The 26809-nt window shown below is 41.7% G+C and overlaps 1 protein-coding gene across 12 annotated transcripts in view; it reads left to right on the forward strand.

The window, feature by feature from the left end:
- The window catches only part of CTNND2 (catenin delta 2), a 645658-nt gene that overhangs the window by 363489 nt on the left and 255360 nt on the right, over positions 1-26809 (forward strand). For 8 of the 12 annotated variants that reach the window (XM_080578781.1, XM_080578780.1, XM_080578782.1 and 5 more), the window contains one exon: positions 7198-7330. In XM_080578781.1, coding sequence (XP_080434907.1) covers positions 7198-7330 — 133 coding nt within the window. Of the gene's footprint in view, positions 1-6672; positions 7331-26809 lie in introns of all 12 variants that reach the window. The other 4 variants (XM_080578773.1, XM_080578777.1, XM_080578778.1 and 1 more) reach the window with 1 other exon arrangement.

Genomic DNA, 26809 nt, shown 5'->3' on the forward strand with positions numbered 1-26809 from the left:
GAGCAGTTGAAACAAGCCAAAACAGAAAAGAAGAGATGAGAAAAGAAGAAAGAATCTGAAAATAATAATAAAGAGTAGTAGAAGGAGGAAGGAGGGGAAAGCGTAAACATGCAGTTGCCTAGGGTTTTGAAATATTAATATTCTTAATAAAAATTTTCTCATAATGATGGAAAAGGATGAATTTATGAAGAGGGAAAAGAACAGTGATCTAGATTTTTTTTCATTTAAATTACACTGAACAGCCATTGCTTAGTTCTGAAAAATTCTCATGAATCGCCCCAGTCACACAGAACTGGTTACCTTCAGTAATGTTACCAGTAAGTTAGCAAGGTAACCTTGCATATCTTTTATTTTTATTTTTTCCTTATTCTGTGTTCCTCCAGCTTATATGCTAGATGTTCCTGCAAGGAAATAACTCATGGAACATAATAAACAATAGTTCACACCATTATATTTCAAAGCATGTTAAATTAAAATATATGTTCAAAGTATTAACAAACTGCCACATAAACTATGAATTAACACCATAAAAACAAACAAACAAAAAACATGTAAAGGATGTTTTAAAGGGTTATACAAGAAAGGGAAGAGTCAGTTAAGAAGTTCTGGATATGACCATTGCTGATCCCACAATTAAGGAGAAAAAAGCCAATCCTTGGAATTGTTTTGCTATCCCTATTATAATTAAAATAAGCCTCAGGAGTCATAACTGCTCAGATTGTGATAATTTCCTTTTCTGTTTGTGTGCAAGGAGTACAGCTATCTCTGAACATGACTGATAGCCCGAATGTGTGGGAAAATATGTAAATAGTCCCAAGGCCAGCTGTGACAGCAAGAACAATTTCTGAAAATGCAATTGTATAAAAACCAGGAACTAATTAGTCTTGGGATTTCCTGTATAGAGCTGCAAAGTGCAATCTAACATTTTTGTCAATTTGGAGGACTATGTTATAGATCATAGAGTTTTTCCAGTGCTTTGAGTACTTTAGAACAAAACTTTAATCTTCTAAGTGCCACGGGAATTGAATTTCTTAGCAATGACTGCTCCTGTGGCAGGAAATTATTCTGTTTCCCAGCTGAGAACAGCTTCTCAAACGTGGTGTCCAGATCCTGATACGTCCTATATTGATCAATTACCGTTATTTGCAAAGAGTCAGTAGTGGCTTGTGTTAGGAAAAGCAGCAGATTTTGCAGATGAGTTACTCAAAGGTGAGCGCTCTATTTGGACAACATGCAATTTGTGAACAACTGATGGGGTTTACTGTCACAGTGAGAACAGTCAGCTTACACCGTAGATATATATAATGTATATAATATAAAACATAGCATGTAATACAACTGGTGGGTGTTGGCGTGCTCTGCCACGTATTTGCAAGGGGAAGGGACAGGAAGTAAAACTAGTTAACGTTTCTGGATGAAGATTTTTTTAGCTGATCATGTAACTTTCTCAGAGGCTAACCAGCAACTGAGGGAAATCACTACTGTGTTTTATCCTATGCTCCTAAAGCTTCTGGACTGAACATGATGGCACAGAATTTGACCACCCCTGAAAACAAAAAGAGCCTTGAAAAATTATTTAACAGTTAATTTTTCAACTTGTCTCCTTCTTCCTATAGCCAAGTTGTTAAGTGTGTATTCATCAGACCACTGTGTCTCACGAGCCCTGTTTAGAGTATTAGCACACGGGCACCAGAATGTGTTCAGTTGTCAAGAGAAAACTGTAAGTTGGCCCTTCTCAGTTAGAGTGTGTTTCCTCCTGCCACGAGTCAGGTGATGAGCTGCCTGGTACTCTATCCAAACAAGATCTAAAATAAGGACTCCACTTCTGGTAGGATGTGGCAGATGATGATCTGTTTAAAATTGGATTCCAAATATGAACATGAGAAGTACAGGAGGCAGATGAAATTTTAGGACAGATTACTCTTACTACTACTACTCGCAGAGAGCAAGTCACCAGCAGAGTTTATGTTAGTGAGAAATTGGTCTGCAGGATGCTGGTTTGATCCTACAGGAGGTAATGACTGCAGCTTGCGGTGCTGCTTTAAAACCACAGCTTGACCATCTCTGGACATTCTGCAATGATCACACATGATTCTGTCTGTGGGTGTAGAAGACTACGATGGAATTAGCTACATTCATCGATGTATGACCTGTGAGATTAGGAGCAGGCAGGCTGACAAGTTTTCCTAATAGCGTTGGGGTATGTTTTGCAAACACAGTATAGAGATGACCTTGCACCGGTCATGACCTTTGTGTTGAAATTGGGAGAAATAAATAAAATAGGCCACAGCTGAAGGATTCCCAGGTGTGGTCTGGCATTTGTTACCATATGAGTGCATTTGAACAAAGGTAGCACATCTTCCTAGTTAGGTCAGAAGCTTTTAAATGACAGCAAAACAGCCTGGCAAGGGAAAGACCCTTCCATAGGTGCTGCCCAAGGACTGAAGTCTGCATCAAGAAGACTAGGGAGGGATTGTTAAGCACTTTCCATGCCCTCTTCTGCCCTTTGAAGAGGAACATCGATAGAGGTTTTGGACCACAGGAGGGTGATACCTTGAGATAAGCCATATGGGAGGTTCTTTGAGTTGAAAAAATAAAAATACAAAACCCTCAAGACTGGGAAAAATAAAAATACAAAACCCTCAATAGACTGGGAAGTCTTGCAATGATTGAAAGAGCACAGAACATCATTTTGATTGTGAAAGGAGAGTTGGATCCTTAAAAGACAACCCGTGTCTCTCAAAACCCTTGTAAGGACGATCAGGTTTGCTGCCTAAAGCTGACAGCCACCACGGATGTTCAAGAAGCCAGAGCAGCAGTGTTTGAGCAGCCTGGAGGGATGCCTTCCACACAACTTGAGTGTCCAGTTGGAAAGTCCTTCCTAGAATCAAGAGAAAGGTCTCCTCTTAGGCAAAGACGTGCTGTATACGACTGTCTTCACAGTCACCAGATGTGACCGTCTTTTGGGAACCTGCCCAGGAAGCTGGGAGAAGTCTCAAGATGTGGTGGTGTGCTGGGGTTTGAGATGTTAAGGGCCAAGCAATCCCTGAGAGCTCCAGAGAGCTAAACGGAATGAAAACTGGCTTATTTAACACTAAACCTGCCATGTACTAAAAACGCTTGTGGAGACAAGTTCATCCAAACCCAAAACAGGCAAGTAGACTTGCTCAAAGGTAACCCAACGTTTCAGTTTCTTCTGTTCTGTCGGGGAAGTACACAGGACATTGAGCACAATCCGTGGTTTCCTAAGGGTAACCGGTACTGTGCTGCAAATTTTCCAGCATGTTCCTGGAAAATGTAACTTCATTTAATTCCCAGGAACTGACTCTAAAGTCTTTTTGCGTCCTTATTGCTGAGACTCTGCCAGCTGCATTGACAGACGTTCTGTTCCTTCGCACCTATGAAGCACAGAGGTACAGAATCTACCAGTTTTTGCTTTTGCATTTTGGCACGCCTAGGAAAAAAATAATTTGAAGGGATTTTAGGTGATACACCAAACACATCTGCTGCACCTGCTAATACATCCATAACGGTCATTTTATTCTCTGAGACTTGGGCTGTTCAGTTTTTGTTGGTTTTACACATTGCTCTTCCCTTTGGGAGCAACCTCCAAGAATCAGCCCGCTGATGTTTCAGTAATTAGCAGCCCAAAGTTTTGCTTAAGCTGTCTAGCCATCTAGGATTTTCTAGCTCCTTATCCATGAATAATTCTCAGCAGAATAAATAATGCAGCATGGTTATTTGCCCCTCTCAATGCTACTTTATGAAACAGCAGTCTTGTCTAGCAGTGTCTTCTGTTTGATCTTTTTCAGCCAAAGTTCTGATTTAAATTTTCAATTTAAATTGACTTCAATAAAAGCAGATGCACTGAAATTTGGCGCATTAAAAGTGTGAATAATGGCAGGCAAACATCAGTTAGGCTGTTCTCTCTAGTCCACCATAACCTAACTGGACACCCTCAGTAATTTTATGTATAGAGCTCTGCAGATCTTGTTTTGTCAGGATCAGTAAGAAATGATATTTTAATAAGATTAAATAGGGAAAGAAAATATTTTTCATAGCTATATTAATGTTCTTGTGCTTTTTCACGCATTTCTGCTGTTAAAAAGGATACGACAGAACCCACATATTGAATCCAAAGAAGCAAAACAGGATCCTTTTCTTTAGAATACCGCAAAAACTGAAATTTCTGAGTCTTAGAATAGATATTTACAGGGCTGGAGAAAGAAGGTCCTTCATTTTTTTTCATGTCTGTGAAGCAGATTGATGAAGGAGGATATAACAACTGGAAAGCAAATTTGCTCTCAATTTATTAGTTTAAACACAGTTTCATTATCAGGTTGACAACAGTAATGGATAAATGGAAAACTAATGGAACAAATACCATTGTATTTCATTCCTCCATACAAAGTGTAATGTCACATCACAGGATGAACAATGACGTATGGTTGTCTTAAGCAACAGACAAGGAGAAACCCAGGGAGAATCTGAAATGCATTTTGCCTCTGAAAACATGAGTGGAAAATAAGAGCACACACTTGTTCCTCTGAAAAAAATAAGAACCTCACAACAAATTTAAGACAGGTCTGAGATTAGTCACAACTCAGAAAATACTGCATGCTAACATTGCGTTGCAATCTGTTCATCCAAAAGTTCTCTCCTTCACACAGAGCAAATGCTTGGCTTTTTACAAAGTGCTAAGCACTGTGTTTTTAATTAAGCATTTAATTCTCGTATCCTCCACTACATCTCCTTCCCTATAGCAGACCATCATGATGTAAGGGATTTTTTTTTGCCTTTTTTTTTTTGAATTAGCGCTTGCAGAATGCCTACAGCTTTATAGAGAGAATATGGGATAATATTGGTTTACTTTAATTACTATAAGTCCTTGACATATCAAGCAGTGTAAAAGTAGATTAGAAACAGAAATTATGTATACATGATGACAGGGCTTGCCTGGAATCCTTAAAACCAATGACAAACTTAAGTTACCAGGGTGTTCGCTACACCCTGGTAACGGTCCACATTATTGTATTTTGGAGCAATTTTGAATATTACAAAGTACACTATTATGCCTGTCCATTTTAACAGTCCAAAAGGTAAAAATTTGTTAACAAGAAGTAGCGGATAATATAGCTGGTTCAAACAACCTTTTGTCACGTGCAAACTTTGCTTTGTACTTGTTGTTTTAAATCTTGGCAGCCTGCTTTTGTTTTATAGAAGGTGTTGCCACACAGTTTAAACCTTGAAAATGAAAACTGTGCTCTTGTCAAGTGCATTATTGGAAAGCCAGCTGCAGATTAGCCCTTCTTTTCTCTTTAGAGATGGTGAGAAGCTCGTAACGGAAGTAGCTTTTAAAAGTTCTTTGATGTTCCCAGCGTTTGCCTTCCTCGTTTTTGTAACATGTCTTTCAAATGAGCAACTTGGAGTTGTCGGACACATACGAAAGCTTCAGGAGGCGTACTCTGTGCTGTGGGGTGCCTACCCCCCGGCCACTGTGAGCATGTCCAACTCAACGGTGAGCAGGCTCCTGGCACCTGTGGTGCCCCTGCCCGCTCAGGACTGAGGCTGCACAACAGCTGGAGGGCAAAGCTCACCTCAGATCTGTAGGGATATAGAGGGCTCGGCAGTGCACGGAGCCTCCCGGAGCCCCTCTGGGAGGCTTGGGTCTGTCAGCGCTCCCCTGAGTGCCGGTGTCCTCCCTGCTGCTAACGGAGCGGCTCCTCCAGAGCCTTGCCTCTTGTCCATGCCTAGGGAAATACTCGGTCTTCCCCCAGGAGCACCAAGTGTTCAAGATGAGGGGCAGGGCTCCAAAAGTTAACTGCAGAAGGCAAGGGACCGAACATTTTTCAGTGGGAGGAGATTGGAAGAAGTACGCGTTTCTGGCATTATGGACCTCCTATATGCTGTATTCCCATCACTTGTCTTGTTCTCAGTTCCTGCCCCAAATCGCCTGTTGGGAGTCCCACTGAGAATAAGCCCAAGTTTCATGCCGGGAACGCAGTGCTTTTATGTGTTTTTTTTGTTGTTGTTGTTGTTTTTTTTTTTTTTTTCCTGTAGGGTGGTATTGAAAAAAAAAAAAAAAGCCGCGTTTCTATTTAAACCTGAAGCAGCGCTGCTGTGGGCATTCACTGCAACTCCGAATCGAGTCGCAGAGCCCACTATTAGCATTTTAAAGGCTTTTCTGCCTCGCGAAACCTGTAGCTGAGAGAGGTGCTGTGTCTGAGCGAAGCACCGGTCAGGCCGATTTCAGCTGCACTGGGGGACTCGGGGGGGATCTGGGGTGTGGAGGAGCGAAACTGCGTGCACGATGAGGAGAAAAACGTGAAGCGAGGTGAAATGAAGTGAGGCGAAATGAGATGAAAATGAAATGGAGTAATAAAAAAATAATAAATAATAGATAATAAATGAAATAAATAAGAAGTAAAAGTAAAAAAAAAAAAAACGAAAAAATAAAAGGATGAAGTGGAGTGAAGCGAGGCGAAGTGCGCGTGGCTGTGACAGGAGCCCGCCCGCCCGCTCTGTGGGTCCGGCGGCGGCCCCGGGCACCGGCGGGGCGCCTCCCGCACCCCCCCGCACCTCGCACCGGGCGCCCCCCGTCCCCCCCCGGCCGCCCCCCGTCCCTCCGGGCGCCCCGCTCTGACTCCTGTCTCTGCCTTTTCCTTCCCGCAGCAGGGCCCGGGGGGCCGCGGCGCCCAGCCGGGCGGCCCGGAGCCGCCGCCGCCGCTGCCGCCGCCGCCGGCCGCCGCCGCCGCCCCTCCGGCGCGGGAGCCCTTCGCGCCCAGCCTCGGCAGCGCCTTCCACCTGCCCGAGCCCCAGCACGCCGCCGCCGCCGCCGCCCGGCTCCACGCCAGCGCCACGCTGCCGCCGGCGCAGCGGGTGAGCTCCCCGCGGGCCCCGCGGGCCGGCGGCTCCCCCGGCAGGCCGCCGCGGGCCGGCCCCGCCGCCGCTGCCGCCGCCGCCGCCGAGGGCGCCGCCTCCGGCTCGGCGCAGCGCCTCTCCTCCTCCTCCTCCTCCTCCTCCTCCCCGCGGCAGGCCCCCCGCCGCCCGGCCGAGCCCTCCGGCGCCACCGGCTCGCCCCTCGACGTCGCCGCCGCCGTCGTCTCCTCCGCGGCCGGACCGCCGGCGGCCGCCGTCCGAGCGAGCTCCCCGCCCGCCGCCCGCTCTAACGTTTCCTCCTCCTCTCCTATCCACCAGTTAAGCTCCGCCATCGGCACTTACGCCACTCTGTCGCCCACCAAGCGGCTGGTTCACGCCGCCGACCCGTACGCCAAGCACTCCCAGGAGCTCTTCGCCACCGCCACCCTGCAGAGACCCGGCTCCCTCGCAGGTAAGCGGGGGGCTGGGGGCGAGCGGGGGGCACGGCCCCTTTCCTCCCCTTTCCTCCCCTTTCCTCCCCTTTCCCCCTTACCCCCTATTCCTTCCCCTCCCCGGCAGCGCTCCGGGCTCCCCTGGCCGCCGCCACCCTCATCTCCCCCGGGCACGGGCGGCGTTTTGGGGACCCCCCCCCCCGGGAAGCTCGCCCCCCGAGGGCCGGGCTGCTAACACGTCTGATCTCTCCGCAGCCCCGGAGTTTGAGCAGCTCCTGCAAGTGAGGGACCGCTGCTCGGCCCCTCCGCTAAACTGAGCATCCTCCGGCGGTGGTGGTTTTTCTTTTTTTTGTGTTCGCAAAATTTCCAGCTTCATTGCTATAGTAACAGCTGCTATGCTCGCATGTTCTCTTCCCTGACATAAATAGACTGGGAGATAAATAGGATGCGTTAAGGGGGTCGGCTGCGTTTATCAGGCAGGTACACAACTTTCTTGCCGGAGTTAAAGCCTCTGCTCGTCCCCTTTCGCCCGTCCTCCCTCCCCTGCTCCAGCACTCACAGAGTTCCTCTCTCAGACGCCTAAAAATACAGCTTCAAGTGACTGATAATCCAATACACTCTTAATTTATGTCATCGGAAGAACTACTGATTTTTTTTTTCCTATTTAAAAGGTGGAGGCACGGGTTGGAAAACTTTTTTTTTTTTTTTTTAAATCTAACACTGTTCTTAAAGTTCAGAACGTGTAAAAGGACAGCATCACTGAGCGATGCCGCGACACAGTCTGATCACTCCTCTTGTCAAATATTCATTAAGCCTTTCTCAAATTACCACGTGTTCTGTTTAGCAGCTATTTTAGTATAACTTCTTGCAGTCACAGAGAAGAGACGCTGTTGACCACAACTATTAAGTACTGCCTTTGTAGAATAAAGCGAAAATGTAGAATTCCCAAAGACTTTATATTTTGAGGAGTTTTGCAACAGCATGCTGTAACAGAGTTGTTTGAGTCTCAATAGGCATGGGGGGAGCTGTCAGTGTCAATGTAATTAAACGTAAAACTTGTATACCTGTGGGTATCTACTACCAGCATTCCCCTGATTCTCCTTGTCTTTGTTCTAGGATAGACGTCTTTGCCCATGGAGGTTTCTATCAGGCACAGTCCCTGTTTCCTTCATTTTCTTTTAGCAGTGGAATTTGCGTTGTACTGAGTTTTTTTTTTCTTTTGGAGGCATCCTTTATAGCATTGCACCGTTAGCCCTGCGATGCTAGCTGGAGGAAAACTTGTTCAGTAGGGCTTAAGGCCCATCATAACCACCCCAAAATGCTTCACAGTGGCAGAGAAGCTGTTTGTCCTACACTGGACCCAAGTCACAACATGGACTTGGACCGTTTTAGGCTGTTTGTCCAATAGTTGCCCTACGTGGGGTTTGCTACTTCCGTTAAGAAACTGGCGTTGATTTTCTTAGGTTGCTTTCAGATAAAAGCTTTTGATAGACTTCTGCGTCTTGCATGACGTCGGTACTTCCCTCCCTGCCTCTATTTAGGACCTGTCGTGAGGAGTTGCTCATGACTGATGTGAGGGCTGGGTGAAAGAAAAGCTGATGGATGTATGCATTTAGGAAACGGCTGGTGTATTTTGTGGGGATCTTAATATGAGAGGGGAATAGTGCTTGACTATCTGAACTTGATATTAAGTTTGCAAAAGAACACTTAACTTTTCTGAGTGTTGTGCCATTTTGAACAGACATAGTGAGCGTCCAAGTTACTGTGTCTCTTAGGGATTTGTGTTTAGCTTATGCAAAATCTCAGTGCCTTATTTTATAACAAATGGAAAATCCTACAACTGGAGAATTGGGTGATAGACATGCAGAAATAGTGTTGCCACTTAATAAATAAATAAATAAATATGTGGAAGCAACACTGTGTTAGTAAATACTGTTGTTGTTTTTTTGTTGTTGTTTTTTTTTTTTTTCCTTCCCACAGTGGTGACAGGCCTTTCAAGTAGTCCTTGCAAGGATCTCTATCCCATGACCCATTCTTTTGCAAAAGTTCCCTATTGTGTACCCGCTGCCATTATTTTCCATTAACATTCTGTAGCATGTTCATTGTGGCCTGCCAACCATTCAAGCAGTTATACATCTGCTAACAGTGTTAACTGCTTGACTAATCTTCTGGACTTTTACTGGATTCACTGAAGTCAATGGACTACTTAGTCTTAAAATTAATGTATGCTTTAGAGTGAGCCTGGATCAGATGTTATGGATACTACTAAGGCAATCTTCATTCCTGTATCGTCTTTTTTTTTTCTTTTTTTTTTTCTTTTTTTTTTTCTATAAGCATTTTTGCTCAGAACAGTTTTTGTATTTGAGCTGTGGGTATTGTATATTGTTGCAGGAGTTTTCTAGTCATTGCATTAGAAATCAAACCCCTTGAGAGTGAGAGCAAGCAACTGTATGTTGAAAGGCTAGTGTTCAATAAATGGGATTTTAGCTGCTTGTTCGCTACATCCAAAGATAGTTTTTCTTTGAGGGAGGAGGAGGAGGAGGAGGAGTGGAGAATGGTTGCCACATTGCACTGATTAATGGTTTGCCTACTGCGATTAATGCAAACTTGCATTGGTATGTATGTGTCATTGCAGGGATGATGTTACTCAAAGAAATAGGTATTTTTTTAATCCCCAAGAAGAAAAAATAAACATTTGTAGTAATTACTGGGAATACAAATAATGCATGTTTTATTTTTTTGCATTATGTTAGTAATTCCTACAGGAGCTGTCTGGTTCATGAATACCTCTGTGTCTCAAGGTGCTAACAACCAGAACGGTGTCAGTGCCAGGGCTGGGTGTCTAACAGAAAGACCTTCAGATATAATTAACATTTCTTAACGTTTTAACTGAAAATGTTCAATACCAACACAGATTGCCCAAAAGTGAAACTGTGTAAGACCTAATTGAAGAGATGGCGTCATGTATAATGATCTCCTATAAACTAGGTTATAAAACAACTTGAAATTATCAAAATAGCAATTTATAGACTGCATCTCAAATTTGAAATAAGGCATGCAAAAGCATGCAGTGACTCAGTTTTAACCAAGTAACCTTAGAAACGTCCTCAGAAAGGGGTTTCAGTGTAGTTACACTCAAGCTGTTGCCACTGCCAAGTGGGCACGTGTATGCATAACGTGTGCATGTGTATGTAGTGGTTCTTGGGACTGTGCAATTGCTGTGCTTATTCTTGGTCTAGCTGCTTCACTGCTCTGAACTGCAATTGCAGTTTTGGCAGTAGCTTTCTGATCTGTGCTGCTCCGAAGCTTACTCTGCCGACAGTTCAAGCAGCGATACAGATCACACAGGGCAGATGGCAACAGAAACACAGGGAAACTCTTTCAATAGCCAGAGCATTGCACAGGTGCCGGCTCCTCTGAAGCATCTCTTGCTGGCAAGAATCAGATGCATGATCCGAAGAGGTTTGCTGAGGACCAGAGGGAGAGGAGGCAACGAAAGGGTGTTGCTGAGGTAGTTTGTGCCTCAGGTTATGTGGTGGGGGTTGCAGAGCCGCCCCTGCCTTTTCATCCATCTAAAGGAAGATTAAGGGCACATAAGACAGTGGAAAGTGATTTTATGCATTGCTTTATTACAAGTTGCCCTTAAAAGCTAAAAGGGGAAAAAAAAAATGTCTGAAGACTACATCATACTCTCTCAGCTGTACTGAAAAGTTAGGTTTAAGAAATGCATGTTGATGTGCATCACTTTGTATAGCGTTAGTTGTTAAGAATATAATGTGGCCACTCTGTGTGTAATGATGACACGTTACAAACAAGAACTGAAGCATGTCTTAGACACTCCTGCTGCCACTTATTAAAACGTCAGTGCTCAGTCTCATGTTGGCAAGCAGAATCTTCTTTCAGGTCTTGTAAAATCAGAAAGAGAAGTCCTTTCTGAAGTGGGACTGTGTGCATGTGTTGTATTAGTACTACAGTAACGCTGGCTTATAAAAACGTGGCATGGGGTAATATAAAAATATGCTTTTTTACTCTTTATAGTGCAGAGTTCTAAGTTTATCAGGGTCTAAACAGGATCCTTCTGCTCCTTCATCTGCCTTGTCTCACTCTTCTCCCTACTTGCTGGGAACCTTCCTTTGCCCTTTCTCCTTCTGTATGCTTTTCATTGCATGTGACATGTTGAACCTGCTTCCCTGCTGAGATGTATGGCAGGACTGCTATTTAATGGTGAGTGTTGACAAGTTTTAGCGTTTTGGTGTGTAATCATAGGGGCACAGAACAGATCAGCTTATGTGACTGTGTATGGGATAAATGACATTACCACTAGTCTGGATTTAGATTCCCTTTCAATTGTGTGAAAATATCAAATCATCTAGATATCGTTGGCTCATCACCATCTTAACAAAAAATTATCTAGTCAAGTGTTACAAATTCTCTGGTAAATCACAATGTGCTGTGCATTTGTGCTAGAATGGCTGTATTACTGCTTGCAAGCATACATGCAGCCACCCCCTTCCTTCATACATGGGGAACAAACAACTCTTTCAGCAGAGTTAGTGTTAGAATCAGTGTTAGACCTAACCCAAGTTAAAATCAGCCTCTTCAAGGGCTTTAAACTATATGGAAGTATTATTTTTTTTTAGAGTGCATCAAAACCAAATTCCCACCAATGTTTGGAAATGCAGGCAAGACTTCACCATGCGCATCATCATTTGGCTTTTGAGCAGAGCATTGTAAATAGTGAAGGTGCAAGCAAAGTGTTATCCCCAAGAGCTAAGCCAAAGTGGATCTAAAACCCCAGAATTGAAAGCGCCTTGTGCTTTAAAATCACCATCTGAGGTATAGGGCTGAACTAAGTCTTCTGTGGACAAGTAAGGAAGGAAAATCTTTTTTTTTTATTTTTTATTTTTTATTTTTTATTTTTTGTCTTTAAGTTAAACAATGAGACAGGCTATCAATGTGATTGATGATAACAAAAAGGACACTCACTTGTTTCCCTTAATTATTTTTCTTTTATTTTTACAGAATCTTGTATTTCTTTTACGGGGAGAACAAAACTGCTTCATTAATTCTAGTCAAAATGGTTTTCTATTGATTTTTTTTCCTAGGTTCTGTTTGTTTTGATTAGCTGGAAAATTCCTACATCTGCCTGTCAGAGCCTTTACACATGACAACATTCTTAATGCCCTTTTGTTCTGGGACAGACAGTGCAGTTCCAGTTTTTTTTTCCCCTCCTTATATTCTTGTTTTGAGACTCTTTCTTTCAGACAAAAAAGCAAAACAGAAGGGTTTGAGGCATCCAGTAATATTCCAGATACTAATCGGAGTCTTATAATTTGATAACCCTATGATCCTGTTGTTTTTTTCCTCATTGTAACCTGGAGGTTAGAAGTGCAGATGCTGGACTCTCAGCTGCTACAAATACACATCTCAGTGTTCACTTTGCTTTTCCTTTGCCACTAGTTCTACTTCCACCTATTCCTTCAGTGATAATTCTGTTATCAATTGTTTCAACTAAAACATTTACCCTAATGCTCAAGTCCCCCTTGAACCTGAAATGGAGAGTCTTCAGCGATAAAGCAGAAGCTGTAAGGTGAATGTCTTTGAAATACCTTGTTATTGCCATAGTTTTTGTTCCTGTGTCTTTCAAATCTAGTTTGCATGTAATTAAGGAGAGGCATAATTGACAGAACCAAGTAAAGAGGCTCCGTTTTCATGGGTATGTCTTTGAGCTAAAGAACTTGAGCTTTGACTTCCTGTGCGAGTAAACACTATGGATATGTCTGAATTTGCATCCTGGCCATAACCTGTCCCTGCGCTTCCTTTTCTTGATATGGTAAATCAGTTGGCTGATCTTCCTGACGGTCTTTCAGAGGGGTAAGAAAACAAATAAGTATTTCAAAATAACAAGCTCTTAGGTGAAGAAAACCAGTTTACGGCGTTGTTGAAAGGAGATCCAACTGATAGGAGATTACAACAGTTTAACTGAATGTGGGAAACTGAGTGTCAGTGGCTGTTCCTGGATTTTTAGGTGAATGCAACATCAAAGATGCTTCAGATCAGCACCGAGGCCTTCACTGTTGCTTGTAAACACACAACCTGGCACACAGTTTCTGGCCTCTGGTCTTGAACTTTTGCAGTTCACCCATAATGCTGGATTCAAGTGCTGTTCCTAAGCTTGCAAGCCACCTGCAGGAATTTCTTAAGCATCAGAGTAGAATTTCAACAACCTGTGCTTGTTTACCTGCTGAAAGGAAGTATGGGAAGGACTTGGCAAAAAGCTAGCAGAGAAGAGTCAGTGTCTGTAGCAGAGAGCCACTTCATCCAAGGATATGGAATCCTTTTGTCAAATTTTCGTGGCTACTGAAATCCCACAAAATTATATTAAGCTGAAGAGCAGCTTTTTGGAGGCCTACCTTTATGGAACTTTTGTTTAGCAGTATGAAAACCCATTGCTAGCGTTGACACTAATTCATAGAGCCTTTCCTTGCTTATGTTCAGCTGTATTACTTTCAGGTTTGAGATTACAGTAACAGTTGGGGTCTCAGGGACTGTGATGGGCCCAGACTTCCGGGTCTTGAGGCCAGGCTGCTGGGGCTGAGTCTTGCCTGGGCCTGTCTGTCACTACTGCTTTGTCCTGTGGGCCTGGATGGTGTCCCTGCATAGCTGGCTGCCTCTTCAGTTGCCAGGTACGTGATACTGGGCCCTCCCAAATGTCTTTGGCCTTAAACTCATTTGCTGAGAGTTGAAAGGAGTGCTGTTAGGGGTGATAAGGGAGCGTTAGGCAAGGGGAAGGTCTCCTTGAGCTCCAATTTCTGGTACTCAGGCTTTTGGGGCATCAGTGGAAATACTTGCTTGTGCTGTGTGGTGTAAATCGGAGCAAGCATTGGTCTTGCTTGTGTGCTGGGCCAAGGGAGTACAAGCATGAGCTGTGGCCTCCTCGTGGTCCGGAATCCCATTGCGAAGCATTACACAATAGCCTGGAAACGTTCGTTGTGAAAGCTTCAATAAGTAGTATCAGAAATCTTTAGGTATATAAGGGAAGGGAGGACACACGCACACACCTTCATTATTATTGTACTAGAAAACTTCATCATTTCTGGTTGTTGTAGTGCACAAATCGTCTGCAGTAAACAGAGTAGGTGAGATCTAGAAAGTCAGTGCAGATCTAGTCAGTAGCATAACCACTCATTTGCTGGGTTATCTATCAGCTTTAGGTTCTCCTCTGCACACAGCAGCTTTAAAACAGTGCAGGTGCTTGTAATCAAAAGTTAAAGTGGTTAATTACGGTAGGAAGATTACAGGCTGGGGAAATGAGGAAGGTTCCCTTCACTTAAGGACAAAACCTGGGTGAGAAAGTGTCTGTGTTTGCCCATGCTGAAGTGCAAAGTGTTTGCAGGGCTTGTGGGGAATGTGTTAGCTGCCAGTGGTGGCTGCCAGAAAGTGCGCTGGACCAAATTCTCCCTGTGAGCAGCTGTGGGAGATAAGAGGCAGTTTTGCTGTAAGAGTGGGGTCGAACTTGAAGATCACCTGGGTATGGACTCAGAGCAGACAGAATACTTTTTGGTTTTAATAGGAGTGGTATTAGAGAGGGCAGAGGGAGATTGTCTAATGATAATGAATTCATGGAACTGTGTATTATCGTGAGTGGGTAGAAGCAAAAGTCAGAATTTAATACGCTGAAATCAGGAGGCCCAAGTGATGACTAATCTTAGAATTACAAGGCAAGGCATATGAAACTGCTGGTTGGGTGACATAGATTTTAATAATAAGTACATCAGGCAGCAACTTGTAGTGTATAAATGAAGAATAGAAAAGCGCCATATTTTAATACAAGTAGCTAGGTATCTCAGGCAACCCTCATTTATCTGAGAAAATTTTTGCAGACCCTTTTCCATATTTCTTTCTCTCTCACACGTTATATGTCTATAACTTGCCTTGTGGCCCCTTACCCTCCCCCTCCAGCCCAGCTGCGAGCCCATTCCATTTATCAGATAGCCAGCTGTGCTGCGCTCAGGCAGTAAAACCTTTTGATCATAGGACTAAAGCTATCCTTGGGCTTAAACAGTGTTGCCTGGGAGGAAAGCAAGGGTGGAGAAGGAGCTCTGGCCCTCTGATGCTGGGACAGGTTTCCTGTGACAGGAGAGCAAAAGGAATCCTTCTCACAGGGGCCTTCCCCGAGCCCCCCAGTTCAGCAAGGATCCAGATATATTTGAGTCTGCTCACCAAAAGGTGCCAGAAGTTCTTCAAAGGCTTTGTATTGAAGCCCTAGGACTGTGTTTTGCAGCGGAGGGTGAGTTGGATCCTTTCTGATGTTTTTGGGAGGAAGGGGAGGCAGAGAAGGTGGAGGGAGACAGCCCCGCATGTGCTGGGAGCGAATATGCACAGGAGAAAGGGAGGATGAAATAAAAGAACAATTACAGACCCGCTAATCACAGTGCTTTGTTATACATTACAACAAAAGCTGATTTAAAAGATAATACAAGATGAGAAGGTAAATGGTTAACGGGGTAATTTGCAACATGAGTTCACCAAAGCCAGATTGTGTTAGAATAACCTGCTCCCTGACCTGTTCTTAGATTATATCTGATGTGGTTCTGTTTCCTACCAGAACTGTGAGTACACATTTTCTGTAGTGCCACTTGGGAAATAGTTAAGCTGGAAAAGATGGATATTCTTGCAAGAATGGAGTTGGGCAAGGACCTGGTCAAAGGAGAAGTGCCACTGTGTCATTTTGAAAATAAAATTAGTGGAAAGGAAGCGTGCTACTAATAACGTTCCGCAAGAAGAACTCTTTGGGGCACTTGAAAAATATTTTTTCATTTTTTTATCTTGGCACAAAACCCAGGAATATGCCAAGGAAGCTTCTGGTTAATGTGATCTTAGGAAGCATTTCCTGAACAAAGGAAGATAAATCCTGCGTAGAAAGAATTTCCCAGATCAGGGGGAAAAAACAGACCTGGAGCTGAGCTGATAGCACAACTAATAGCTGGTTACAAATCAGGGATCTTTGGCTGAAAAAAGAGTGGGGAAAGACCTGGGTGACCTGCTTGTCTGCAGTATGTCCCAGCCACCTATCTTAGAAACACAACAGAATATTTCATGGCCTTATCATGTAACAAGCAAAATTTGGGAGTGTTAAGTATGGTAAGGACTTTATCTGGGGAACTGTGTTCAACTGTGAGCCTCTGGGTTCAAGAAAGACTCTTTCCAGTCCTCTTCTGTTCTAAACTAATTTGTCTGAATGCTCAAGAAATTAAGAAGCCTGACTTTAGCTCGTATAGCTGCAATTAGTAAATGGAGGCTGTACATCAAGACTAATTAATCCTGGTAAGAATTAGTAATTTCATGAAGGATTTGCCAGGCTTTTTTTAAAGATCAGTCAAGGCCCTGCTGGCATTTGGGGAAGTAGCACCTGACCAAAGAGGGAGTGAAGGCACAAAGTAACACATTAGTGGCATGTTTTTGCACAGCAGGCTTTGCTGTTAGGGCTTTGACTAACCAGCCATGATGTGTTTGGTTTGTATTCACAATCTTTGTGGTAGCTAATGTTCTTCAGTTTTCCCTTGAAGACTTGAAAGTGGTAGCCACATTGAAAACAGAGTGGCTCTCGAGTCATAATTGCACTTTTTCTGGTTTCTGACCGAGCTTCAGAGCTTATTCATAAAAACTTAGCGTTTCTTTCAGTCTGAAGTTGGAGTTCTTGTCTGTGTTGCACCTAGAGCTGAATTTGAAGGTAATGCTGGACCTAACTGAACAGTCTTCTTCAAAGTGATCTAATTTGTGTCCTGCCTGGCTTAAGATCCCATCCTGAGTATCTGGGAATTACTATTTTAGCCCCAAATCTCTGCTTCTCTGAAGTGTATCGTGCAAGTCGCTGCTTTTCTCTGTCTTGCAGTAAGATTCAGACTGCTTTTGTAAAATTAGGCCAAACTTAATGCAAATGTCTTCATTTGCCGGTTGTATGATCACAGAAGTATTGGTTTCTCAGGTAAGGATGGCATCCATTTGATATGCAAACGAGTTTGATTTGCATTTATGAATAATCAGGAACTAATTGTGGGACAGTTCAAAATCCCTCAAGTGTCTGTCACCTTTGGACTACAGTGCATCTTGTCATTCAAATGAAACCACTGTTAAAGTCCTCCTTGAAACTGAATCCCTCCAATGGTTTGTCACAAACTGTTGTTATAACTACTGTGAACACCTTTCGTATGTTTCTTACCTTAAGCCTGCCGTCTTTTTGCTGGTGGCCTGTCAGCATTCGTCCCTTGCAGCATTTGTCACAGCCATTTCCTCTTAGCTTGGCCTTGGAGTTACAGGACTCTCATAGGTTATTCTTTTCCTTTCTGTGCTTTTAGGGAAAATCTGAATCTGTGAGATTAATGACACACTGCAAAGTCTTTTTTACTGTTGTTGGTTTTTTTTTTTTGGGGGGGGGGGGGGGGCGAATGTGTCCTTTTGTCTCTGTTTGTTTTAAATACATTACTTGGGAGGAAAAAAAAAAATGTAACCATCCATTTCATTTTTTGTTTGCTGCTTATTTTGGAAGGGTTCACATATGATTTTTTCTGAGTTCTTGGAAGTTTGATATTAAATGCTTACTATTATTGTTCAATTGCTCTATTAATAAGCATAATGGATTAAAAGAGAAATTTGTTGGACATGAGCTGTGCAGCAATTACTTCAGTTTAAACTTTGCTTAAGTCTTTAAGCCCCTCATGGTCTCAGTATCAACACTATTCCTTTTCTTCATCACTACATTCAGCATTTCTTTTATTCAGAGAAAATCTGTTAGAATTGCTTTAGATTATAATGATTTTAATAATAGGAGATTACTTTTAAGTGTTCTAGCAGAGGTCTCGATACATATGTAATGGGAGCAACCTGAAAACAGCTTGAATAATACTATAGCAATCGGTTGAACAAAAAGCCTTAATTGTAAAAGTGGATAATCAGTGGGCTAAACTTTTTACAAGCATAAGTAAAGAATTTAGACTGTATTCAAATTGATTATTTGTAAATTTAATAAAACCTGCATGTTTTCACTCTTGTATTTTAAATGCAATGAGTCTCAAATAGATGATTGAAAACTTGATGAGTACGCAGAGTATTACAGAACATCCAGAGATCTTCCCTTTCTTGAATGTGGTATTGAAAGAAAGAGATAATAGACCCATTTTCCCTGGAATGTCACAGACCTACACCTGGGGTCTTAGTGAATTAGCAAATGCCTGCTGAGGACGAGAAGGCTGCTGGAAGGAGAAGGTGTTTAATATTCTATCAAAAGTGACTTTACTTAAAAGAACAAATGCTATCTGATTTTTTTTTTCATTCTCTTGGCGAAATGCAGGTTTGGGTACAAGGTGTTACAGATTAAAATCTCCAGAAGTTAATATTGCTCGCACATCTTATAATATGCAATCTCATTGTAAAAGGAATTACAAAAGATAAGTTGCAAACACTGTTTTTTTTCTGTGAGCAACCCCCAAGTGTGGTGTCTTGGATTTCAGCTGTGTGTAGCAGAGTCTGGAATGTAATGCTTGCCAAAGTAGTATGTGCAATATTCAACAGAGAACAATATTTTTTAGAAGATGCATGCATGGTTGGGATTCATTGGAATGGTTTCTTTGCATTTTCACTGTTAGCAGGAAAAGCTACCTGCTGAAACTGAGCAAGCAGGAGTGCCAGTATGATTAGATCAGAAATTCAGCAAAGGCCAATGGAGGAGTATTGTGTAGTTGGACTGAGTTGACGCTTCATTACCCCAGGGAGTTTTGTTTTCTGGTGTTACCCTTACCAAAGTGTTACACAGTGACATTTCCCCTTCAGAATCAGTCCTTTGCAAAGTGCATTCCTTAATCAACACATTTTCTGTGCCAGTTGGAGTCTTCCCCGTCTAGTTTGGTCTAAGCTCTGGGTGTCCATGGCGCTCGGTGTGTGGCGGGGAGCCAGCGCAGAAGCAGGCTTCCCTGTTTGCCTTGGTGGAGGCAGTGATAACTTTTTAGCACATCATGCTGGATGCTGGAAGTGGTCTCTCACCCTACAAAGGTCTGTGGGTTTGGGGGTGTGTAGCCTGTACTGCTGCTGCTGACATATCCACGTCTGCCCCTGCGCGGCCTGCAGCCTTGTGGAGGAAGGCAGGCCTCGCCTGGGGGTTATAGGCTTGCTGCTCTTCCCTTTGGCTTGCAAAAGAAGACAAGTTAACTGTCAGGTTGTGCGAAATATCCCGTAAAGTGTTTATTTCTGAATATTTATTCTGCATCTCACCAAATACACTGAATGTATTGCCTTAGCACCAGCCTTACCATAGAGCTCGTGGAGCTCCACGAGCTTTTACAGTTAAAACTTGGGAATTAATAAATTCTCATTTCTAGTCGGTGCGGAAGTCAAGCAAAACTTCACAGGTCTCTTCTGTTCACCAAGAGGCTTGGTGTTGGTTTCTGGTTGTCGTGAGGCAGTGGTGGGCCCCCCGAGCAGCGCAGGCTGGGCATCGCCCTGATGCTGCATGTGGAAAATGGGGATTCTGGCCATGGGGCGCTGCCTCTTCCAGTGCTTCTTTCCCCTTTCCTATGAATTTGGCAGGACTGGGGGGGAATGGAAGAGGCAGAACTTAGGAGGAGGGAGGGAAAAAGCACCCAATGTGATCATGCAGTTAATAATTTAAAGGAAAAAAAAGTATATGATCTTTGTCTTTTACTTTCTGCCTTGATGAAGGCAAATTGTTGCTGTATGGTAGTGGTTGGTTTGGGGGAGTTTTCGTTTTCAGTTTTTTCTTCAGTGGCAGTTCTCTGGATCAGAAATGAAATGGGAATTATCTCCCTGAACTTGTCTGTCACATTTAATCTGCTGTTTCTTCCTGGCTATCTTTGCCTCTTATCTCTTTGCTCCCAGTCACACTACTTTTTTTCCCACTAACAATTTATTTTTGATAAAATGTTTTAAGCAGGTGAATGCTTTTCAACAGAATGAGGACAGTAGCAGGGAAAAGAAAATGTTGTGAGGAAACATACCTGTTTTTGTTTTTTTTTGTTTCCACCTACACTTATACTAATGTAGAATTTAAAATGAATTTATGGTTATTGGCTTTTTATATGGATATTGATAACCATAACCAGGCACCAAAAGCACATTGCATAACTAAAACGTGAGCATAGAAAACTGAAAAAAATACTTGTCTTTGTTTCTCTTTTAAATGTGCTTAAAAATGTAACTAACTTCAACATTTGGTTTAAAAACTATTTTAAGTGGGATAAAAAATATGTTGAGATTTCTTATAAGACATAGTAAACGTATCACATTATTTTAAAGATTATTTTATTACACTTAAAAGTATTTTTTTTTGCTACCTTTCTTTATTTTTAGCAGTGATGGGAAAAGCACTAACCCTGGGTTACAGGCTGGTTTTGCGATGTCCTTTAAGCAGCCGAAGGCAATCTCTTTTGAGGAGACTTCCCTAAGACCCTTAATCTGGTTAATGGACAAATTGTGTCTGGGAAATTCCACGGTGTGAACCATGCTGCTGAATGCGACAATATCCCGGCAGTGAAACTGCTAATAGGTTTGGTGGTGCAAAGATAGTTTACAAGAAGCACCCCAGACCATTTATCATATTACAGTTTAATCTTTTAAATAGAAAGCATGAGGAAAAGCAGTCTAAGATACTAAAGTGAAGCGAGTATGTTCTTTCAGTTTTCAGGGCTTTTATATTTTAGCACATGAGAGATCGTCACAAAAAATAGTATGAGCCACGGATGCAAGAGAAACACATGCATGTTATTTGTAGACATCCAGTATTTGACGTGAATTGAAAGGCATCATACGTAATCAATCAACTCAGTGATGGTATTATTTCCTTCTTTATATGTAGGGATATACCTGAGTCATGAACAGAGTAGTGGAAGGAGAATGGAAAAGGAGTGTAAAGACAAAAATTTAGTTTCATTCTGAACTTCTGCTGGTTAATCTTAATTTCAACATTTGGGTAAAAACCAAACAAACAAAAACTTGAGACCCAAATCAATATATAGAGTGTGTGTGCATAAAACCTAACCAGATGAGAGAAAGCTAAACCCAAATTAAAAGGAATTCACTCTAGAGTCTATTTTGGTTCTGGTTAGCACAGATTATTGGTATGCTGGGGGCACAAACTGATGCACCCGAGGTGTGCATTAGCTGGTTCTGCCATATGGCCTGTCCTGTCTTACTGGTTAATGTAACCATCTGTCACGTCCTGACGATTTGTATTCACTTTCAGCACTTGAGTTAGATTTTGTTTTCTTCTCCTCCGTACCTTGCTTTTCATCACACAGTACTGGCATAGACCTGGTTTCTGAGCGTATTTCTTGATGTAGATACAGTAACATTTGTTGTAAGCTGTACTGTCCTTTTCCAATGGTATAAGGAGAAGATGCATGTCATCAGACAAGCACTCTGGAGAGGTTCCTACATACGTTTCTGGAGAAAAAGGTCAGTGTTATTACCAAAATTCCAGTTATAAATGTTTGATTTCTTTCCTATCCCCTCAGTTCTCTCTAATTTTGCACCTGGCTTCACATCAGGTTCTTTACACATAAACTAGACCAGTTTAGTGTCTGTAAAATAGGTCGTCTTACTTATGACTTCAGAGCAGAAACCCCACTGCTTATATCCTCTTTCTCATGTTGCTTTTTCTGAATGAAGCTATACCTCGCTTCACTTCTTTCTGTCTTCTGCAAAGCATGTGGCATGCCAAAGCCACAAAAAATGCTGCGCTTCTCCTGTAGTTTCTGTATGTGCAGTCTCGTTTCTATCTCAAGGATGAGCTCGTTGCAATGTTACCATCGTGTGGGTGATTTTATTGTGTATTTTTTCACTTGTAATCTAAGAAAAACTCATTGCAAATTAAATGAGCGATGTTGTCATTACATTTGAAATGAAAAATCTATACAGGCAATTGTGGATGGTCAATCCTCTCTGCTAAGAAATCAAATCTCCTGAGTGCTTTGCCTTGTAGTGTGTTCAAAATCCAAGTTTGGTACTCAGAGCCTGAAGTAGCCAGAGAGAAAATGTGTTGAAATGAGTGGGGTTGTAACAGTGTTAGATTAAATGATGTAAACACTGCTGATAAGTGTTTCTTCTTGTAATATAATGGATATTGAGCTTCACCCTCAGCTCATGTCTCATTAATGATGTTCCTGTATTACATATATAAGGAGAAAGTGCTTAACGGTACCATTGAAGACTGTTTTGGCAGATTTCAAAATGAGGGGCTGAATAGTTTATCTGGTCAAATCTGGGTGGTTTTCTTCACGTTGAGCTGATAGCTTGTGTATTTCATAATTCTAATGAGCTCTGAAATCCTGGTGAGGAGGGCAGCACTGTGTGCTTCGCTCTTGGAGATGTTCAGAGTATCACGAATTCATAGGGCTCCGTAGGGCTCCAGCAAGGCAGGGTGACTCGTTGTAAAGGCTGTCACAAGTGGCACAAATAAAAACTGTTCAGGGTTTATTAATGCATATATAAATGCCTGTGTATCCATTAATTTGAATAGTTTTAATGGCCCTAGCTTATTGAAATGAAAAATGCTGCCAGTGTGATGGTTTACTGTATTGACCTACACTGTCAGATTAACAGTGTCATTTAAATGCGTCTATTGTATTTATTTCCATGACGGCTTGCACAAACTCTGAATAAGCAATTAGGGATTATTTTGTGTATCTCTCTCACATTAGGCTTATCTGATTATAATATTTTTCTTCTAGGGGAAAGTGAGATTTTTGTCAAAAAAAAAATCCTAGCAAACAACCATATCCCCATATTACTGAATAATATGGCAATCTTCATCTAGTAGGGATTTTTTTTTTAAGGATAAAGGGTGGAGATTCTCTTTGGTCCAGTAGATAGGATTGCACTTTTCCTAGCTTCTTTCTATTATCACCCTTGGAAGAGAGCAAAACTTTTAGGAATGTGACATCTTCATTCAGTAAAACTTGTGGAAAACACAAGAGGCATCCCACTTAGTGTCGGTCTTATTTTGAAGACTTCAGAAAGCAGAGAAGACTCTCTTTTCCATTCTCATGGTTAATCAATTTTTGTTTAAAAAACAAATATACCCTGTTTTGTTTTTTAAGACTTATCTGCTTTGTTTCTGTTTTTTCTTGCAGCTTTTTTTAGACCCATTTAGTCTTCTCCATACTTTCAGTTGTGACGGATCTCCCGCATTGCAATCAAATATTTCTTCAGTCTTTTTTTCGAACTAAAGATTAGACTATTTAAGGAATTAATTGTGGGTTTTTTTCAGCCTTCAAATAATAGTTTTCTTCTTCTCAGTGCTTCTGTTTTGTTTTTTAATCTTGAAGGGAGGAAAATAAAACACTTCAGAACCATGATCATAACAATCCTGTGTCTACTCTCATGCTAAATGCATCATCTGTAATTAACAGCTTAACTGTAGATGTAATAATGAGTTGTCTTTGGACTTCTACGTAGACCTGTCTTGAACTGGCTCAATGCCTTGTACCCTCCCAAGGGCAAAATGGTGTTGCTGTTTGGGGTGGGCTGGCCAAGGAGGGGGATGATTCTGTTTGCAGATGATGCACGAGAGGTGCATGTAGGCTTGGTGCACATCACTGCTTCGATTTCAAGAAACCCAGAGTGGTGGGGTGAAGGGATGGTGCCTGGTGAAAGCAGGGTTTGGGCAAGCGCAGTTTGGGGTGAGCAGTGCCTTCCTGACAGCTTTAGGTTTAGGGAAGCAACTTCCGAGTGCGATGAGCCTCCTTGAACATGAGAATGCTAACAGCCCCGGTAATCCAGTGTTCATTACTTCCTGGTAGTATATTGATTTGTGCTTTTCCATTCTGACCTTGTTGCTTTTCTGGACCTCTGTGAGCTGTAGACTGCACGAATGCAAGTTGTTTTGAAGCAAACAGTGCAGATCCGCTCACAGCCTCAGGCAGTAAAGGATGTAGCCATTTGCTGCTAACCCAGGTGCAGGCAGGAGGCATGTTATACCTGTCCCTTTCTCAGTAGCATCAATTCTCCAAGTTCACAGTCTTGGTTTTGATCGATTATTCTAACCATCTTTCCAATGCCCTCCATAGTAGCAACAAGACATGGCAGAGAGGGCTGACTGTAGGTGGGATGCAGCTGTCTGAAATCCATCTCACACACACTTTTTTCTTTAATAATACAAAAAAAAACAAGTCTTTTGTTGATTTCAACTGTAATTGCATGTTAGCTTTTCAGAAAGTTATCTATCTGATCTTTATCGGATGTGATTCAGCACCGGCAACAGACACAACTGTCTCCTCTCTCCCGATGGCTGTTGGTTAGTCATTTTAATATTTAAATAAAATGCACAATAAAATCTGTTGCTCCGAAGTTTAGACTTGAATAAATTAATGTGTAAGAATTGACAGAGCAATAGAAAAGGCATTTTAATTGAAAGCAGAACTAGCTATTCTGGCTTTAGAAATAACAAGTTAATAGAAATGTTAAAAATGAACGTGATGTTCTATCTTCTTATAAATTGCTTTTAACAAAATTTATTAACAAATTATTAAAATTAAAACAAATTAAAATTTTTAAACAAAATTTTAACAAAATAACTTTCAAGGGTGCTAATATTTTGTGTTTAAGCATTGATGTCTGATTATTTGAAAATGGTGTATTAAAATTGCTTAATGAGCCCTGTAGAAAAGTATCAGTTTCTGCCTGAAACTAATTGTGTTTAAGGGACTTGTTTTAAAAAGTACTTATTTACTTAGAGTAGTTTTATTTTACCATTCTCTGTGAATTAACAAATGTTTAACACAAAAATTACTCAAAGACATGTGCACAGTAAGTCGTATCAACTTTGAAGCTGCTAAGCAGTATGTTTAAGGAAAAATCTACAAGTTTGTGCAACAAGATGAAATGTACCCCTTTCATTAACAGTCTTGTAATACAAAGAGAAGAATACAGGAATGGCTCATGTTCTGATAGCCTTAATATTGGAGATTTGAGAGCGTTTCCAAAATGAAAGTATTTTAATTATCTGTTGAAATCTTTGTCTTCCTGAAATGTAATAGGGAGAATGTGCAAGTTATGTCGGTTTTCCTTTACTGTTTGTCCTGTCTTCCTTGTCTTGTTTGCTTGAAATGTAATGCGATCTGGGCAAGAAGTGTCTCTGGTTATACATATGTTTACTGTTTAGTACAACAGTGTTCTTGTCCTAGTAGTATGTGCAGTATGCAAATAAATTACTGTGGTGGTTTTTAAAATAGACTAGCATTTAGCACTCGCGGATTCAGGACTGTTGGTAGAGTATGGAAGAGGCTGAAATCAGCTCACCTCGCCAGAGCATAAACATAGCGTAATGTTTGACAGCATGTTAATATTTGGGTTATACTGCCACAAAAATCAATGGGGGAAAAAAAATCTTTCAGTTCACTGTAAGCAAGATTATAAGGAAATCTATTGCTTCAAAGAGATTGTTAATTTTTAAATGGACAAAAGTCATACCTGTAAAAGGAGGTATAATTATTCTGCAGCAAGCCTGGTTTGCTGATGCACTGTCGAACCTCTGAAACATTGCCTTCATTTTTTCCCCTATATATTTTCCCTAAATACAGATTGAACCAAGTACACAGTGAAAGCAGCTCATGCATAAATTTGGGCGTTACGATAATAGGCTGTATTTTAGGCCACTCTGAGGGTTGCTAGACTTTGGCAGAGCTTTTCTGAGTATCAGTCACAAAGGTGCAAGGGTTAAAGAGCATTTGAAAACGTGGACCAGGGAAAATTTAATTCAAGAGTAATGTCAACTTCCTGGATAATTGCAGTCGTTCTAGGTAAAATATGTTGTTCAGGTTCTTGGCAGGCTTTCCAGTAAGGGCAACAACAGAATTAGTTGCAGTAGTGTGCTAATGGCAACTCAGTCTGAAAAATGTTTGAAGGGAAAAATATGCAAATAAGATATTCCACTTAAAACATGCATGTATGTGGAAAACTTTGGAATAAATCCTGAATATGGCACATGCTTATTAGAAAGAAGGAAATGGAAGAAATTATTCTTTTCCTCCAGACAATTTGTATTAAGGTTTAAATAATTTTATGTATCCTTCTCATTTCTATCCTATGTTGATGTCATATATCACTTTATATCTTTGCTTTGCGTTTTAGAAATATTTAGTGTTTGTTTATGCAACAAAACCGCTGTTGTTACAATGAATGTGGTAGAGATTTTCAGCAGGCATGCCTACATAACTTATCTGTGGGCAGCACAAGATGAGCTGGAAGAAGCCTGCGTCCAGGATTTTAATCTCATAGGATTATCAGAGAGGGATGTGGTAGTTGTATCTCTGATTGCTTTTCTAAATATTTAAATAGCATGCTACCATGTTGTGGTGTAGACCCAACTTTGTCAGGTGTTGCTTGCGTAGTTTCCTACTTCTTGCCTTCGAAATGTGTAATGTTTGTATGCCTTCCCCATGACTATCCTTGGGAATCTTGAAAACTGACCATGGAACTGAAGTACCTAT

The sequence above is a fragment of the Anser brachyrhynchus genome, assembly GCF_964034855.1.
Source record: "Anser brachyrhynchus genome assembly, chromosome: 2".
Lineage (NCBI taxonomy): Eukaryota > Metazoa > Chordata > Aves > Anseriformes > Anatidae > Anser > Anser brachyrhynchus.